General features: G+C 34.5%; 1 protein-coding gene across 2 annotated transcripts in view; it reads left to right on the top strand.

The window, feature by feature from the left end:
• The window catches only part of DIAPH3 (diaphanous related formin 3), a 424,016-nt gene that overhangs the window by 50,071 nt on the left and 353,759 nt on the right, over positions 1-20,186 (top strand). The window contains exon 2 of one of the 2 annotated variants that reach the window (XM_074299215.1): positions 157-189. The exons of the other annotated variant lie outside the window; for it this stretch is intronic. Within the exon in view, the coding sequence (XP_074155316.1) occupies positions 157-189 (33 nt within the window). The remainder of the gene's footprint in view (positions 1-156; positions 190-20,186) is intronic. 2 annotated transcript variants of the gene reach the window in all.

Below are 20,186 nucleotides of genomic sequence, written 5' to 3'. Positions count from 1 at the left end.
TTTATTGAATAGTCAAGATGTTGGTAAAATAACTCCATATTTAACTTCATAGAAGTTCTCTTTTTTCCACAAAAATACTTTAGCATCTAAAAAAAGATGGGGAGGAGAGGAATAATTGTAAATTACTGAAAGATTGATCTTTTTTTGTATTTACAGCATTTAAATATTAGGACACTGACTGATGATGTGGTAAGGTTATTCTTAATTTTTCTTGTGTTCTAGAGCTCAACTAACAATTCTACTGTGTTGCTCTAACTCAATTATTTTTAAAAAATGCATGTACAAGCATAATATTTTTAAAATAGTCAATAAGTTACTGAATCATTTATTTTTGAAGAGTTTATATTATTGCATTGGATTGGAAAAAAGAAATTAGTTCATAATATGCATGTTCATATTTTTAACTTAAAAGTTGTTAGTCAATTTTAGTTTGATCATATTAACATGCATTTGTTTTGATTAGCATGGCTTAAAAGTTAAGTCCAAAATTAGCTATTTTATCAACTCTTAAGAACATGTAGTTGCTAATTTAAAACATTTTCTAAGTCCACACTTTCAAAATATCATTTTCTAATAAGTACAAATTGTTATTTATTTGCTGAATAGGTGAATGATCATGACTCTTGCCCTTAAAGACTTATATTATATAAGAAAATGCATCTGAAATTCTAATAAAATATCAGTTATTTAAATGGTGAATAGTCATTTTATCAACTAGAAATAATTAGCAATTTTTTTTTGTTTGATTAATATCTAAAATTTTAGGGTGACATTTTTGGACATTATGAGTTACCTTTCTTTCACATTATGGGGTTCAGTATTTGTAATTAGATTTACAATGTTATAGTGACTCAATCCAGTTCTTAAAAGATAAACTCTTATATTCAAGGATTATGCACTAAGTTTTAGAAGATAAATTCTTACACTCAAGGGCATGATTATCTGCTTAATTTTTCTGTAGTTTCTAATTGAATAGGATTTAGTTTAAGAATATTTTTATCTCAATTTTTTTTTATATTTGATCAAATTTAATATAGTTTTTAAATTTAGTCTATTCGTGGCCCCCAACTAATTGTTGAAAAGCTTAAGTGGATAAAATCAGGGATTTAAAGAATTTTGAGGGTTCCATTATATTAAATGATATTAAATATGAGAAACATTTCATGGTATGTAGTCAGGCTGTTTTATATATAGACTTATTCTTCTGTGTGGAACTTTGAAGTTTATCTGATGTCACCAAATTAGTACTTTTATCCCTAGAATCATTAAAAAATGAATATTTCAATCCATTTTTACATTTGGGCAGGAGCAGATCAGGTTCAGCATGAAATGGGTAAGCCTGAGACTATGTCCAGGCTAGAAGGACATGGCGAAGCAAGAAGTGAAATCAGTTGGCAGCAAGCACAGATCAAGTAGCACTAGAGGCCTTAAATCAATAGGAAGGAGCCAAGAAGATAGAAAAGATGCTAAGTCTGAGAAGTTAGATTTATTTAGCAAGGGTACCACTAGCAAGAAATACTGATGAAAAGAAAATTCTGACCCAGAGTCAAAAGCTGTTTTCTTTTTTTCTTTATAGTGAGTGCTCTGATAAATGTACAAACTTACATACTCTGAGGATAAGACTGTATATTATAGCTCAGTTTTTACCAAGAGTAAATACCTAGGAATTCTTTTAATGGATATGGATTTGTTTGTCATACAGAATGAGCAAAATATTACTTTTTCTTGTTTATTCTGTATGCACCAATCTGATGCTAATTTCCTATTACTCTTTGCTGTAAGATAGAAATCACACATATTCTTTGCATATAAAATTGCTTAATACTGTGAATAACCTTTTTTTTTTCCCCCAAAAAATGACTTGAGAGAAGGAACACAAAAAAGGTGTTCTGCTGCAGCCATAAATTTGAATAATAGTTTGCTAGAAACATTTAAAAGGAATATCATGGGAAGCATTAATATTAAATCCCATCTCTTTAAGTTGCTTTGTTAGAGGTCTGCAAAGTGCTTCACATTTCAAGGTTATTTCTTGATTTACTCTATCAAAAAGTATTTGTTCAAAAGCCTCATTTTGAATGCATTATTATTATTTTTGTAGATATCTTCAAGCAGAGAATTCAATTTAGCAAATATTTATTGACTACTCTGTGAAGATCTTGGTGATACAAAATTTAGTTAAGATAAAACTCTGCTCTCAGAGTGCTTCTAGTCAGACAGAAGTTAAGATAAAAATAAAAACATATTAGAGTAGTGTTGTGATATGGGAGCCATCTGCCAGTGGCTGCTGGAGGTCTAACTCAGACCTGTAGAATGGATCTCTTCATGTGAGAGAATGATGATGATATAAGGAAACTAAGAGGCAGTTGTGTTATCTGACCTCTCTCCTCTTTCCTTTGCCTCCAATTTATTTCATTCCCAGTCCACAAGCAACATCTATGTCAATAAAGGCTGCTTTGCAATTCCTTCAGATGTTATGATTCACAGCTGTGGAGGCTTTAGGAGAATTGACCTGTCCCTTCACCTAGGCATGGTCCTTAACAATTCCCTGTTTTTTGTTTTATGGATATTTTCCCCCCACAGCATGGTCAGTAAGTTTGTGTATTTGCTGTTATCTGAGTCCACACACTGAGGAATGCAAAGCAGCAGTATCATCTCTGGATGGTTGTGAGATGTCATGGAGGCAACTTTCAAACAAATAAGAGGACTATAGTCAGAACAGGCATTTAAGTCTCTTATCAATTTCCTGGTTTGGCCCTTTGATGTGTTGGCCCCATTCATTTACCTCAACTAAAAAAGTCTTACTGGGTCTCTTCTCCCTTTCCTTCCCCATGGATTACCGAAGGAACTCTGTAATGTTCTGTTGTCTCTCAATTACAATCCTTCTCTGGGAGGAGGTTTCTTTTCTGTAAGTCCTGTTCTCTGTGAGCAGGTTTCTTGAGGCTTCTGGAGCCTCCAGCCAGAGCAAAGATAGAATCTCGAATCCTCTTCCTGAATCCGGGCTCTGAATCTCCTCCAGCTTCCCTGAAGTTCTCTTGGGAAGTCTTGTCCTTGACCCAATCCAGACTGTTCTCCAGGCTCAATGTTGCCTCCTTTTATCCTCCCAGAGAATGGGCTTGTGGGAACTTCTACAGCCAATGGACTATCTCTTTTTAAAGGTGTATAAACTCCTTTTCAGAACTCCTTTTAAAGGTGTGAACCCCGAGCTAGAGAATTGTTAAGTACCAACTTAGCACCTTAGCACCTAGTTCTTACTAACAGGATCCTACTCTCAAACAGCTCTCAGAAGCTGCTGCTTCTTATGCCCCACATTCCATCTTTGACCTTCCTCCTGGTGGCCTTCTTGCTTTCATCATTCCTTTACCTAAGACTAAGGTTCATCTAGAGATCTTCCAGAAAGCTAGTCCAGACACTACAGAGTAGTACAACAGAATATAGAATATGCATAATTTGGGGGCAAAAAGTTAAGGAAGTGTTTCTTCTAGAGCAGGCACTGTTTGGGTTAGATTTTAAAGGATTCAGTTATAAGAGAAGGGTTAGATTGGCTTCTCAGGCCTAGGCAGAAATATTAGGAAGGCATGGAGATGGCAAATTATAGCAGTAGTTAGTTAATGGTCATAATATTTATTTAAAGCTTTTTGCTAGAAAAGGGGGATACAAAAGCTGAGACAAAATTAAAACAAATGTAAAACAGGGTAAACATATATATATATGCATTATTATGGAGTAGAAAAGTAAAAACTTTTAATAGCAAAGAACTAGGACTGCAATAATAGCAGCTACATTTCTAGAGATGTAATCTAGATCAGATGAGTCAATTATTAAGTGCCTACTATGTGCTTGGCTAAAGTGCCTGGTTTTAAGGATCTCACAGTCTGATGGCGGAATACAAAACTGAAAAGGGAGAGGATTATCTAGTTCAGGCTGGGATGTATACCTGAGCTTGGATGGGAATAAGAAGTGAGCTATGGAATTGAGTTAATCTTACAGAATGATGAAATTCTGAAGATCATGAAATTCAGCCTGGTAGGAAATTGGGATTAATTCCTTGGGAATCCTCCTCATTTAGGGGGTTGGAAGGAGCTTCCAGATGTCTACCCCACATCCTTTTCAACTCAGTGTAGGAAGGAATTCCAAGGGTAAAGAAAAAGGTATGAATTTCATAGTTGATTTCATTTTACAGAATGAGTCCATAGAGGTCATGAAATCTTGTGAATCACTGGTTGGGATTAGTGTGGGTTAGAATTAAAATAAGATTGAAAAGAAGATAAGATTACTAAAGGAGGAATATAAGCACATTAGCATGAGAATGCATAGACTAACTAGACTGTAGAAAATTTTAAAAACTGCAACTGAAATAATAAACACATGATCAGTAGAGTAAGCAATTCTTGGCAGCTAGAATCAAAATTGTGATGGGAAGAGTTAATAGGAAATAATTTGTTATTATTCCTATTTCACACAAGGTAAAGCCTTTTGAAATAACAATGTAAAGATAAAAAAAGAATTAAAAATTTTTTTTTAAATTAGAATTTAAAAGAATTCATCATACCTTTACCTATGGAACTCTCCACTTACTGTGGGACCTACTGTATGCTCTCTTGTGATTTTATTTTGGGGTGCCATCTTATCTCTGTAAGTGAAGAGTATTGACCTTAACTATTCTTTTGATCTTCAGAGAGTTAAACAGCTGGGAATGATGAGATCTCTGAGTCTATAACTTATCTTTTATGTTGAAATGCTTACTGGTGTAGTGGATAAAGTATGGGCCTGGAATAGGGACATTTTCCTGAGTTTAAATCTGGCTATAGACATCTATTAGTGTGACTCTGGGCAAGTCACTTAACCCTGTTTCCTTAGTTTCCTCATCTGTAAAATGAGCTAAGGAAGGAAATGGCAGTCTACTCTATTATCTTTGCCAAGAAAACCTCAAATGGGGTCATGAGTCATATATGTTTGAAAAAAAAATGAATAACAACAATAAGGTTAATACCAGTTCTGTGTTCCTCTTCTCCAGTAGAGTTTCTGATCCCTTAATGTAAGGAGGGCTTTGAAATCATCCATTCTTTGGTGGTTTGAAGAGAAAGAACAAAAAGTATGGAAGCCTGATTTAGAGAATCCTTATGTTATGAAAGTAATGCTATATTTGGGGTCAGACCATCTGTGTTCAGTTCCCAATTTTGCTTATTGTGCGAATCTTGGGCAAATCTATCAATTTAGATGGCCCATGTGGTCCTCTCCAGCTTGAAGCCCATGTTTTTTTGATTATAGTATTGGGTGTGTCATCCACATCCAGCATATCTGGCCAAAATCAATTTTCAGAGAATTATTTCCCAAAAGGGTAACAGGCATTTACAGACCCTTTCTTTAACTGAGGCCTAATTAATATCGATCAATTAATTAATTAAAATTCAGTGACTGGAACTTTATTTAACAATTACCAGTCCAAAAGCAGGGTAGAAAGACCAGTTCACAAAGAAGTGACTGGCACAAATGGAGTTGCTAAGAGAAAGGGGTTCTTGCAAAAATTGCATTTGATTGGAGATGCTGGATGAGGGTGACACACTCAACACTATCAACAACTATCCTGGACTGTTTCTTTTATTTTGTAACCAGTAAAAATGGGCTGTTTATAAAGTAGTGTAATTAAAATCACCCAGAGGGCAAAAGAGTAGATCCCTTTCTTTTTTATGGGATGGACTATAGCTGGAGAACAAAGAAGCCAATATAGATTGAACAGCAGCCTCTGTTGTAGATAGTATTTTACCAGAAGAAAAGGATAAGCTTCTGCATGACCAGAAGCTTGACAGAGAAAAGAATAAATCAAGTATCCAAAAAAAAAAAAAAATTGAGTAAGTAAAATAGAAAAGATTTTAAAGCAGTGAAGAAATATTTTGTAATATTGAATGGGGAATGAGAAAGTATGGAAAGACAGAAATTAGAAATCAGAGGTCTCAAGAAACATATAATGTAATGCTGGAGAAACTGAGTAAGATAGAGATTAGAGAACAATTCAATAATTTATTAGATGGAGAGAAATACTGGGACCAAATGGATCCATGGTTGGTCCCAGGGCTGAATGAGACTATTGTCTCAAAGAATCCAGCACTGAATGTTGGATACAAGATTCTTTTATCAGGTTACAAGACCAATGACATAATGGGGGAGGTACCTTAATGGGGGGGAGGAACCTAGGATGAGGATGACTTAATGGAGGGTAGGTACTGGGGAGGCTCCAGATATTCTAATGATGTCTAAAATGGATAAAGACCTTTATCCCATCAAGCATTAAGAGGGAATGATTATAGCCTAAGGTCTAAGATCTTTTATACTAACATTAAGAGGGAATGGTTATAACCTGAGGCAGAGTAACTGAATGGGACAATTAGGGAAACTGGGTCTGGACATTAAAAGAGAACAGTGGCACAACAATAAGACAAATAAAACAATGGGCTATTTAGAATACTTGATCAAAAATCTCTCCTAACATGACTATGAAATAATGTCACATCTGTTATTGAAAATAGATCTCAGAGAAAATTTGATCTCAGAGAAAAACAAAGGCGGTGCCATTGCAAGAATGCATGAGTTCCATACAAATAAAAGCAACTATCCTGTAGATAGGCTTCACAGAGATAATTTGAAACTTATTGGTCTTCCAAGAAAACGGTGAATTGAAAAACCTAAATTACATATTGCAAAAAGCAGAAGAAAATTGTACCACCACCCAAATAATAATACAATGTATTATGTTATAATCCATAGTTATCAGAGAAACTCAAACCTTTATCCCCCCAAAATGTGGTTTTTAAACTTAATTAGTAGATAATTACTATTACTACTAATAGTTCTATCTTACATTTATATAGTACTTTTAGGGTTTCAAGGCACTTTATATAAATAATCTCATTTGATTCTTAGAACAACCCTATAACAAAGGTTCTTTTATTAGTTCTTTTTTATAGATGAGAGAGCCTGGAATCAGAGAGGTTAAGTGTTTTGCCTAGAATCTCACAAATTTTTAGATTGTGAGGCATATTTTTTTGCCAGTCAATCAAGCTACAGACCTGTTTTAATCAGTTTTAATGACCTATGAATGTGACTTGGGTTTAAATCCCTACCTCTGACTACCCCAGGGCAAGTCACTTCTAAATACCCCAGGCCGCTCCCAGACAAATTTAACCTTAATCTGCTTTGGTAGGGAAGAGTTTCTTACACACACATACACACACACACACACACACACACACACATCTTTAGGAGAGAAAAAGTTTGGAATGTATAACTCTAAAAAATAGAAAATTAAGATGTACCTAATGAAGCGGGTGTGGTCCCTTTAAGAAACTGATTTGTGATCTTTTCTTATTGAAATTACTCCCAGCCCCTCTTGGCTGAAGCATTATCAGTTCAGGAAGCCTTTGATTCACAAATCCTGGTCAAAAGCATCCCTTTGCATTCCAATAGGAGATCGAGGCTTGTCCCAGCCCACCTAGCAAATTCTAGCCCTAGCTGAAACCCAGCAAGGAGCCAATTTGGGACTTCATTCACGGGCCCCTTTAGCTAAATCTCTCATTATTAAAAAGAGCTAAGCTGGAGTCCTCTCTTTGCAGAGGTTCCAAACATGCCAGCTATGCCATGCTTGGCATCCCAAGGAGCCTCTGCCCACTGGAATTATGTTTCCAGTGCCAACCTCTCTTTACCTAACACCTTTTACTAACTAGATTTGAACCTTACTTCCAATCCCCATAATAAACCTCTTTTATCAATCTAGGTTTTTCGAGTCTGTAAATTCCTTTACAGGGGTGTCTTGTGCTGCCACTAGACCTCATTTAACTCCCTATCCTTGCACCCAATCCTGAAGGGTTGCAGTGGAGCTCCATTTGACTCCCTGAACCCTGAACCTGCCACTAGACCTCATTTCCCTGACCACCAGTAACCCTAATTTCTTTTGGGTACCCTAAGTCTAAACCTCATCATTAATGGTTCCCTGACCAAATCCCTGAAACCTAGACATAATTTGGCAACCCAACTCATAACCAATCTGGGTTTTAAGCTGTTTCTGCAGTATTCTTCTGTGAAGAATATCTGCGTTTCTTCTTTCGGCTCACCCTATCTGTAAAAGTAATAGGCCCCCAGACCAGGTCTGGACTGTGGGCAGTATTCTCCTGTGGAGAGTATTTGCATTTCAGACAAAAAGGCCTCTTTTTTTTTGTCACATCCTATTTTAGAGATAGCAGGACCAGGAAATCCTGAACTCTAGATGAGGTAAAAGACTTTTCTTTCCCTATTCTGTTGTGGACACCCAAGACAAACTTGGGCCATTGTTAGGGACTGACAAAAAGTCTCCTTTTGTCTCACTCTCTGTTTCTAGACACACTAGAGATTCTGCAAAAATTTGGGAAAACTAAACCTGTCCGCAATCTACACACACTTCTGCCTCTAAAATCCTTCCTTGAGCAGATGCTTGGCTTGAGGAAACTCCTTTTGCCCAAACCCCTGCAGAGACAAAGGACCTTCCTTTGCATCTCAAGGCATTTCTAATCTTTTTTTTTTTTTTTAAACCTCATTTAACTCCCTGACCACGAGAAACCCTAATTTCATTTGGGCACTCCAAATCTAAACCTCACCACTGAGAGTAATATAGTCTATATACTTATTTTAATTGTTTAAGGGAAAAAAATTAACTTTTGACCAAAGAGAGGCATTTGACTCATGCCATAAGAAACCTAAAGTAAGTTGTCTATTTAACATTCAACTATTTCAGAAAGAAAAATAAGAAAGGCATAATTAACAAGAAAGTAGGAATAGCAAAATAGGCTGTTCCAGGTTACAAACCCAAGAGAAGCTAAGGACAATCAAAGAAAGAATGGGGTTTAAGAGACTTAAAGCTTTAACAGGATAGGAAAAATAATCAGAAGGGAAAACACCATTCTGTGTATTAAAATCTATTTCTTTCTAAATCCTTTCTCTTTGTGTGTATGTGTAACATGAAGGGAAGTCACTTAGATAGTGACAAAAAGAAAACTAATGAGAATGCTAGAAAGATACATTTTTTTTTTAATTCATTTTTCCAATTTATCCCCTCCCTCCCTCCACTCCCTCCCCCCATGACAGGTAATCCCATACATTTTACATGTGTTACAATATAACCTAGATACAATATATGTGTGTAAATACCATTTTCTTGTTGCACATTAATTATTAGCTTCCGAAGGTATAAGTAACCTGGATAGATAGACAGTAGTGCTAACAATTTACATTCACTTCCCAGTGTTCCTTCTCTGGGTGTAGTTATTTCTGTCCATCATTGATCAACTGGAAGTGAGTTGGATCTTTTTTATGTTGAAGATTTCCACTTCCATCAGAATACATCCTCATACAGTATTGTTGTTGAAGTGTATAGTGATCTTCTGGTTCTGCTCATTTCACTCAGCAACAGTTGATGTAAGTCTCTCCAAGCCTTTCTGTATTCCTCCTGCTGGTCATTTCTTACAGAGCAATAATATTCCATAACTTTAATATACCACAATTTACCCAACCATTCTCCAGTTGATGGACATCCATTCAACTTCCAGTTTCTAGCTACAACAAAAAGAGCTGCTACAAACATTTTGGCACATACAGGTCCCTTTCCGCTCTTTAGTATTTCTTTGGGATATAATCCCAATAACAGCAATGCTGGGTCAAAGGGTATGCACAGTTTGATAACTTTTTGGGCATAGTTCCAAATTGCTCTCCAGAATGGCTGGATTCAGAAAGATACATTTTTGTTTGAGAAATAGTCTCATTGGTCCTTATTTGGAGAAAATGGTAAAACTGGGCAAATGCAGTAGAGAGGAAGTACCTAGAACTAGGAAATAGGAAGGAAATCCTTTCCTAATGTGGCGTCTGATTGAAGTATGTGTAATAGCATTAAGTAGTATAGGGGAATATAGTACCACATCAGTTTCTTTTGTAGTTAGTATGTCACAGGAGATGCCTTCTTTATTTAGGCAAGGATATCTCACTTTGATTTGTTTCATGGCACCCAAAGTAAGGGGTATGGACCACTGGGAGGGTATTGTCTTGAATTCATAGGATCATAATAAGAAAGACCTATTCTGGGCTTAAGATGAGCAAGTGATGAATATGCCATTAGTCAGGGCATACAATCTTTCAGTAGTATTCTTTTCTACTCCCACTTTTAAGAAAGCTATCTCATTTTAAACATCATTATTTTTTAAAGGAAAAAGAAAAAAAAAACAGAACCAGCCAATTCATTGAAAAAACCTGAAAATGCAGGAAATGTTGTTCTACTTTGATGGACCTTGTACCACTACAAAGGAATTAGGGCAGGTGTCTTTTCAAATTTCTTCTTTGAAGTTATACTTGTTTTCATAATTCTGCCATATTCACTTAAATTTGGTTTGTGATTCTTCTCATTTACATTGTTATAATCATTTGTTTCTAATTTTTTGCTGCTATAAAGTATTGCTATACGTATTTTGATTTATTTGGGGACCTTAAAAAAATCATTGGCTTCTTGAGCCAGAGTCAAAGAGGTCAAACATTTTATTTAACTTCATTTGTTTTTTAAATGTCACCATCAATGTACTAGTGTGACAACCTTCCCACAATTTCTTCAATGTTGACAGTTTTCTCTTTTTTTCATTTTTGCCAATTTGTACAATGGGCCATAAAAGTTTGCTTGTTTTGGTATTCCTTTCTTTTAGTAGTAATATGGAATTTTTTTTTTTTTTTAACATGGTTGTTACTAGTTTGCAATGCTTTCAAAAGAATTGACATTCGTTACTTTTTTCTCCCCTTCATTCAGCTGCAACCTCGGTGCATTAATTTTATTTGTGCAGATGCTTTTCAATTTCATATAATCAAAATTATCTATTTTGTCCTTTGTAATTTCCTCTATCTTATTTTCCGGTATTTCCTGCCTACAGTTGCAAAAGACATGATCTTCTCTGTTGATTTTTTCAAATAATATTAATTTTTTTTTTGAATTTTGAATTTATTATGGAATATGGCATATGATGTTTATGTAAGTCTATTTTCAGATTACTGTCTGGTTTCCCAGCCATTTTTACTGAATAAGGAACTTCAAGTTATTTATGTTCTTGGTTTTATTGAATACAGGGTTATTGACTTCCATTCTTTCTGAGTCTCCCTTATTTAGTTTGTTCAGCTAATCTATTCTTTTTTTTAACCAATGTCAAATAGTTTTCATGACTACTTCATTTTCATATCATTTGAACCTTAGAAGTGATATATGCCCTTCATTTCTACTTTTTAAAAAATTATTTTTCTTGATGTTCTAAATCTTTTGTTTCTTAAAACAAATGTTTGTTTTTTTTTTTCTTAATTCTATAAGGTATGCTTTTGAGAATTTAGTTTGTATAGTATTAAAACCGAAAATTAACTTTGGTAATAGTGTTGTTATTTTTATAATATTATCATGGCTCAACCTTGAGCACTGAATATTCCTTTATCAATTAAAATTTTTTTTTTTTTTACATTTTGTAGTAATTTTATTCTATAATTTCATTTTTATTCTATTTATATTTGCTTTTTAGATTTGTTTCTTATAAGTAATAGATTATGGGTTTTCTTTTTTTAATTTGTTACTGTCTTGTTTAATTGGATTATTTGAGGAATTTGCATTTAAAATTGAGTTAGGTTTGAATTTTTCTCCATTTGTCTCTAGCCTCACCCCTCATCCCCCAAATTAGAATTTTGTTTTGTTCCCTTCTTGTTTTAAAAGTTAATACTTTGTTCCTAGGATATTGGGATTAGTTTTTCTTATCATAGGCTTTTTATGTGGCAATTTTGAATGTGATTCCTTTTTGTTTATGCTCTGGTGTGTGTGTGTGTGTGTGTGTGTGTGTGTGTGTGTGTGTGTGTGTGTGTGTGGGTGTGGGTGGGTGGGTGTGGGTGTGTGGGTGGGTGTGTTTTGGGGGGATGTTCAGAAGGCTTGATGATTTTGGTAACTTAATTTTATACCTACTACTTGCCTATAATTATTGTTTCTGTTAATATTTTAGTTGATTCTTTAAGGTTCTCTAAGTAAAGTGGATATCATTTGCAAAATATAATACTTTTGTTTCTTCTTTTCCTATGTTTCCTTTGCCCCCACCTCAGTTTCTTTTTCTTTATTTTTTCTAATAGCTGGCTTTAACTTCCAAGCATTTTTTCTTCACTGATATGCTAGGTCTTGATTTTATATAAATTTATTTTATTTTTTTTAGATAGATGCTGTTTGTCATATTAAAGAATGGTTCATATATTCCTACACTTTTTAATGTTTTTAACAATTTTTAAAAATTTTTCTTTTGGCAAAAGCTTTATCTACATCTTTTGATGTAATTTGATTTCATTTTTGCTTTTTAATCTATTATTATTTTTATAATTTTACTATTGAGCCAATTCCAAATTGTTATATAAATTCCATGGATAGAATTTTTTTTTTTTTTTTTTTTTGTTATGATGACAGCTTTCACAGTATTTAATATTTTTTCATTGATATTCATTAGGGAAGTTGATCTGCAGTTTTCTTCTCTGCTTTATATCTTTCTGTGATTCATATATAAGAAGTACATTTGTCTCATGCAAGCATTTTGGTAAATAATTTATACAAATATCTATATACATATAATTTATATAAATTTGCCAGTAATTGTTCTTCGAATGTTTGATAAAATTCTGTTGAAATTTGGTCTGAAGTATAAAATACTCATTCTGAAAATGTCAGAATAAATTCTCATGAGACAATTTAAACTGGCTTCAGCATACTCCTAATCTGAACCTAATTTTTTCTTGACTGCTTTTCAGGTTTCTTAGTAGTTTTTGTCAAATCTTAAGGCTTCTGCTCCATAAGGAATGTCTTTGTATCCAGCTGCTGGATTTTTCGCTTCCATTGTTGTCTACCTGTAACGTGCTCTCCTGGAAATTACAATTACTAGCTTAATAACCGGTAGCGCACTCAAGAACAGCCACGTGTAATCTTAAAAGCCTTTATTATACCTACTCACATAATGCCCTAACTGATGCCCTGACTTGTTGGTTCCCGAGTGAACACCTGGTCAGAAGACCCATGTGTTCACTACCAAAACCCTTACCGCTTTTGGCTATCCATCTTGGCTTGGCCACCCAGGCTGGGAAGCCAAGGTGAAGAGCGCCAGGTTAAAGAGGGCGCTTGCTGCCTGCAGTGGGCCTTCATAGGGCCTGTGAGGTCACACACACAGCCAATCAGCGAGAGAGTCACCCATTACGAAGCTATCTCAATATGGCCAGGATCCCGCCCAAGGGCAGTCCTAATATCCACAGAAATTACTTCCGGGCCTCAATCTCCCGATGCGCTGTGGCACCCATTTAAAGGCCCCTTACATCTACCTAATATTTTCCACTTTATTATCATCTCTATTTCTCAGTCAGTATCAAATTATTCCAATAATTATTTTTAATGTAGTCCAGTTTGAGATTTGACACTGATTTACTCTCTTCCTTAACTTTTTTTTTTTAATACCCCTGAGATTTTTGACATTTGGATTTCATTATTGTTTGTTTGTTTTTTTCCTCTAGCTCTATAATTATGCATTTGGTAGTTGATTGGTATAGTGCTGATAAGTTTGTTTTAGTAATATTTTTATAATCTTGGCTTAACCTTGAGCAGTGAATGCTTCTCTAGTTATTTAGGTTTGTCTTTATTTCTGGGAAGTGTTTTATAATTTTTATAATTAGATCAATATAACCCCAGGGTGAATGTTTCTGGTATGAACTAAGTAGATATTAATATGGCAATATTTAATTAATTTTAATTATATCTTCTGTACAGTATTTGTTTTTCTATTTCTTTTTGAAGTTGTTACATATAGAAATGCTAATTATTTATTTGTATTTATCTTATATTCTGCCACTTTGGTTATTTAAAATTTCAATTAAATTTTAATTCTCTATCTAGAATATCACCAGCAAAAAAGCAATAATTTTGTTTTTTCTTATCTATGTTTATTGCCTTAGTTTTTGCTTATTGTCTTTCTCTTTTTCTTGTCATTTTACTATCACTAACAATTCTAGCATTGTGTCAAATATAAATTTTCATAATAGGCATCATCTTTCTTACCCCTGATTATTGGAGAGGCCTCTAATTTTTTCACCATTATGCATATAAAATAATAGCTCTTAAATTTAGAAAAATATTATTTCCTATGCTAAGAACAACTGTAATTGTTCTTATGATTTCTAGAGTACAAGGCTAGTAATTGAATTTTAAAACATTTTAAACTTTGTTTTAAGCTTAGGTTTTTTGACTTATACAGTATATTACTTGGTTCACTAATAAAAATGCTATTCCAAGTTTGCTTATGCTTTTCAGTTGTAAATAATTATCATTTATTGGTTTATTTTAAATGTTTACATTGATGTGTTTTGTTTTTAACATTACCTTTGTTATTTTCAAATTATATCCCAATCCCTATCAAACCATTCCTTGAAACAAAGTATACAGAAGGAGAAAAAAAATAGCGTAAAATAACTTACTGGCACATCAGATAATTCATTGTTCCATACTCATTATTCCTCTCTTTTTGGTACAAGCTTGGGTATAGTAATTATATAGTCAGTTTTGTTTTTGCTTTGTTCTACTAATATTGTTGAGTGTATATTTTTTTTCCTGATTCTGATTTTTTTCCATGCTCTTAGATTTATGTTCAAGTCTATGTTAAGAATTTCTCATGCTCTTAGATTTATGTTCAATTCTTTTAGTCTATTATTTCCTTGTATCAAAATATGTTTACAGGTAGGCATCTATATTGTTTCCCCTTCTTGCCTACTATAAAAGGTGTTGCTGTGGATATTTTGTCTCCTTTCTTTCTGTCTTTGACTTCTTTGTATGCCTTGAATGGGATCTCAGGGTTACTTATTATATACTTTGAAATTAAGCTAAAGAAATTACTTAAATGTCCATAATTTCAAATTGGATTCCACAGTGGCTGGGCCAGTTAACAATGTAACCAACTATATTTATCTTGCTGTAATCTCACCAAAACTGACACTTCAACTTCAGACTTAGGTCATATTTGCTTTTGTTATATTTTTGAAGATTTTTTTTCCCTAGTGTTTCCATGTGAATTTAAAGAAAATTGTTTTTGCAGCTAGAATAGTCATTTATGGGGTTAATTAATTTTCAAGGAAATTTGTGCTCTTGGTACTAAGAAAATGTTCTTGCTATTTCACATTCTTCACACTTAATGAAATGTTAAGATGACTAATAACTGCATATCTCTTCTTTTCTTTTTAAAATGTTAAAATATACATGACAGGGCTGTCAATTAGGACACCATGTTTGAACTATTACAAGAAAGTTTTCTGTGTCTAAAAATCCAGATAAGGTCCTTTAGTTCTGCTTTTTGTTTAATTAATTTTATTTAAACTGTCAGCACTGATTATCACTGTGATTATTCAATATGAGATAATACTCAATAGGGTGCTCATTTAACTCTCCTTGAAGATAAGTGATATTAATTTACAAACTCAATTCATTGAAGACAAAGCACTAGCTGCAATAATTAACATGTCTTATTACCTCTAAATGACATTACAGTATAATCTCCATGTGTTTATAACAAATTCTTTGAAGAATGCAAATCAATTAGAAACCATTTATTAATATTCTTTAATTTTTTACATTATAGTTAATTAATTTTAGGTGATTATTATTTTCTTTTTCACTTAGTGTTCATTTGTTCTTTCTTTGTTTCTCTGTCTCTGTTTTTGTCTTCTCACCTGAGTCTGCCAGGTAAGAGGAACACTTGATTGGAACAAAGTGAGCTTACAGTGTCCTACCTTTTTTGGACCATCCATTACATCCTGCTCCTTTCTAGTACCAACTATGGCCTTCTGAAACTTCACCTCTATTTCAGTTGCCTTAATGGACCCTACTCCCAGTCATGTATTCTTCCATCCCTTTCTAGTTGTTACTCAGTGTTGTCTCACACCCTGGGAGGAATCTTTCTTGAGGTGATATCCTAGACTTTGAAACACCCTAATACTTGTTAGCATGTTTACTCATATCCTATACTCATTGGTCAAGGAGGAGAACTGGGGATATTTCTTGCCACTTATTATTATTTCTAGACTTTTCCTTCTACCACTATGGCTTGGGAACCCTTTCTCCTTTGCAACTCACTTATTTCATATTTCTAGTAACTGTTTTCTACTGAATTCCAGGACAGTTCTTAATGAGTTTGATACATAGATTTTTCTCCTTTCTCAAGGCCTGCCCTCTTCTGTGGGGAGTTCAACATACATAAAGACCTTCCATTTCTTTAAGTAACTCATTTCTCATGTCTACTTTACTACCTTTTGTCATCACAGATAGTCTTACTCATGTTCCTGTCATCACCCACAAATATTCCACTTTGATACCATGAACTCTGAAATTCTCTTATCTGATCATAATCTACTCTTATTCCATCCCTTCCTTTGTCTTTCCAGCCCTAACTTTGTTCTTGTGTCTTCATCGACACCTCTAGTCCCTCTATCCCCCTTTTTTCCCTTCTGGGTTGTAATGTTGGTTGGTGTGTTAGGGTCTCTGGAAGCAGCCTTTCTTTCAGTTCAGTAATCACCACATGAGTAACCAGGAGTTAAAGTTATCTTTAAAGTTATCTCTTTCAAAATCCTATCTCCTTCATTTGGGGCTTTCCTGGTTTTCTTAGAGGCCTCCCTTTCTCCTTGGTTCCTGAGAGCTTGAACTCCTGCTGCCAGTCCTTTGTCTTCTCTGCTTCTGCTTCTAGCTTTCTCCGAATCTACCTGGCTGAGGTTTCTAGCTTATAAGCTCTATAAACCAATCATTATGTCACTAGGAAACCATTATTTGTTGTAAGATTAAACTAGATGGTTATATTGTCTCCTCAATTCCACTCTCTTAGCTCCTTGTTTCAAGTTCTGGCCCATAACACTGGGTTGTATGTACCCTTGCATTGGTTTCTCACTTCTTCCCCATCTTGAGTTGTTGGAGAACCAGTTCAATTCCTCCTTTTCATCTTTTTTCAAGTCTCATCTCCCCTTTATCCTATTGGTGATCTTGCTCTGACAAAGCCACAACTTTGGAGTACTCCTATTTCCTAGCTTTTTTTCCCCCCTATTCACTGTTACAGAATGAAGTTGGGTTAAACTGGTAAAACTATGCTGACTGGTTCTATTGCAAATTTATGTTATAATATTCTCAGCTACCTCCTCCATGAAGTAGAATACTTCTTTTTACCCTTCTTTTTACCCTCTTAATTTATTCACCATCCTACTCACCACAGTGGATTTTCTGAATTTTTCAGACTTTTAAAAAATTATCCCCTACTCTCTCAGCTGAGAATATTGCCTATTTCATTGGAAAAAATTGAAACTAATCCCTGAGAAATTCCTCTTCTTTCTTCTTCTTCGCCAGCACTCAGATATATTCCTATATAATTCACCCTTGTCTCAAATGAAGAGGTGACTCTTGAAATGAAGTTGATCTTTCTAGAGGTATTAATGATTTCTTAATTGCAAAAGCTAATCTTCATCTCTCTGGATTTTTTTTCAGCATTTGACATTATTATTCACCACCTTCTCCTTGATATTCTTTTCATTAGATTTTTATGCCATTACTCTGACAGATAGGAGGTGTACTCTTTTCTTCCTTTTTTTTTTTATAGTATATTTCTTGGTGATGTTGTCAACCAACTCCCATGAATTTAGTGATCATTTTTATGCAGTGATTCTACTTAATTAGCTTTAACTTCTCTCCTAACCTCCAGTCTTATATCTCCAACTACTTATTGGACATCTTGAACTATGTTCCTTAGACAGCTTAAAATCAACATGTCCAAAAATGAATTTGTCTTCCTGACTTCCTTATTACTCACCATGATTCCAATCATTCAGGTGACTAGGTGTCGTCTTTCACTTCTCATTTTCTTTCACTCCACCAAATATCTGATATATTTCCAAGTTAGCTTAGTAACATCTCTCGTATATTCCCCTTTCTCTCTTCTGATACTTGGTGTCCCTGCTTCAATTTTCTCTCATCTATTTATTTCTCAAATAGATCTTCCTAAAGCACACTTTTTAATCTTTCAGTAAAACCCCTTTCCTACCTGTTATTTTCAGAATTAAATATGAAATCCTCTATTTACCTTTTGAAAGCCTTTTATAACTTGGTCCTTTTCTAATTTTCCAGTCTTCTTATATCTTATTTCTTTGCCTTCTCACCTTATTCCTTGACCAATGACACTGGCCTTATTGTTACACACACACACACACACACACACACACACACACACACACACACACACACACACACACACACACACACACCTCTCAATTGCTAGTCCTCACTGGATATCATTTATTCCTGAAACTCTTTCCCTCCCAGAGACAGGGATATTCTAGCATCAGATCAAATGTGATTTCAGTAGATTGATGATGAATCATGCCTCCTTTGTGTAAGACAATCAATATGAAATATCTTTTGTGTTGATTTGTTTTGTTTAGTGTATTTTTTATTAAAGTTTCAATGTGACGAGGGGAGCCTTGGAACTGTCACTCTCTGTCTGTCTCTCTGTCTGTCTCTCTCTCTCTCTCTCTCTCTGACTTTGGAGGGAGCTCTTGAGAAACTCTCTCAGAGAAGCTCTCCCCCTGAGAGAACCGCCCCAGAGAATGAAGAAAAAGTGGTTTCCTTCTGTTACCTGGGTGGGACTAGTTGAGTCCAGGACTATTCCTACTTGGCCAGAGCTGGAAATCTAGATATTGATCTCTATTGAGTTAGAGATTAGTCCAGGGACACTTATTCAATTGGAAGATTCTCTATTCTGATTTCAACTCAAACTGCTCCCAGACTCCACCAAGAGCTACCACCATAACAAGCTTCCTTCAGGTCAATTCCTTGTAGAGGACCAAAAGCAGAAATCATGCCAGGTACTTCCCTTGGCATAACAGTCTGTAGGGACTCTTTGCCTGATGAAAGCTTTAACTTCTCTTTGTTTCTCTCACACATTTCCCTAACAGGACTTCTCTGCTAGACCTGTACTTCTTTGTCAGGACCTTGCCATTAAGGAAGTCAGCCTGCAAAAGTTTTTGCCAGTATAATTTTTCAGGTTCATAAATTCACTTATGAAGGACCTGAGTCAACCAGAAGGGTGTTCTTCCCACAACTCTGCCCTGCGCTGAACCACATCAAACGTGGGAAAAGGTTATTTTCCTAGTTTCTACAAGAAGTTTTTCATAATCATCTTTAATCCTAGTGTTTTCTCTGTTGATTATTTCCAATTTATTGTATGTGTGTGTCTGTGTGTATTTGCATTATACATATACACACATATTTATCTATATTTTTATATCTATAGTTTGCAATGTTATATGTTATATATTGTCTCTTCCATTAGATTGTTAGCTCCCTGAAAATAGGAATTGTTTTTTATCTTTGTATTCCCAGAAATTTGCATAGTGTTGACTTGTCTTTTATTCATTCCTTTGTAATCCATTTCATTAGTTAGTTTAACACACAATATAGGTATTTAATGTTTCCTCAATGGAAGCAAAATTTTAAATGAGTTACAATTCCTTTTTTCAGGGAATTAGCAATCTTAAGGGATGACACAACTCATTGTGTATATATTAAGGTAGTAGAGAAGCAACCAGTGGATAGAATTTGAAGGTGAGTGGTGATGATAGAAGAGTTAATAAGCTGGAGAAAAGTGGAATAGAATGGGATCAAAAGTATGTATTGAGAGGATTTTAAGGAGAATGATCACCTCTTCATGTGAGACAGTAAAGTAGGAGATATTTGGAAAACATATCTCAGTGATGTGAGTTGAAAAAGGAGAGTTATTCTAAATTGTAAAACTTAAAATCTCTACTCCTTTAAAGATGACTGCTAAATCTTGTGTGATCCAGAATGTAATCTTGTGGCACTTGAATTCTTTCTTTCTAGTTGCTTGCACTATTTTTCTTTGACTTGGTGATTCTGAATTTAGTTATAATGTTCTTGAATTTTGTTTATAATGTTTTCATTTGGGATTTTCTTTTATGGTTCATGAAGTCATTGGTTTCAACTTGAATCATAGTAATTTTCAGGGAGTTAGCTGATTGAACAGAGTTTTGTACCTTTAGTGCCAAGCTGTTAATTTTGTTTCCAATTTTTTCTTAATTCTCATTTATTTGCAAGC

Source organism: Sminthopsis crassicaudata, chromosome 3 (genome assembly GCF_048593235.1).
Source record: "Sminthopsis crassicaudata isolate SCR6 chromosome 3, ASM4859323v1, whole genome shotgun sequence".
NCBI lineage: Eukaryota > Metazoa > Chordata > Mammalia > Dasyuromorphia > Dasyuridae > Sminthopsis > Sminthopsis crassicaudata.
Note: the sequence above shows the minus strand (reverse complement) of the source record. Positions and strands in the feature narration are given on the sequence as shown.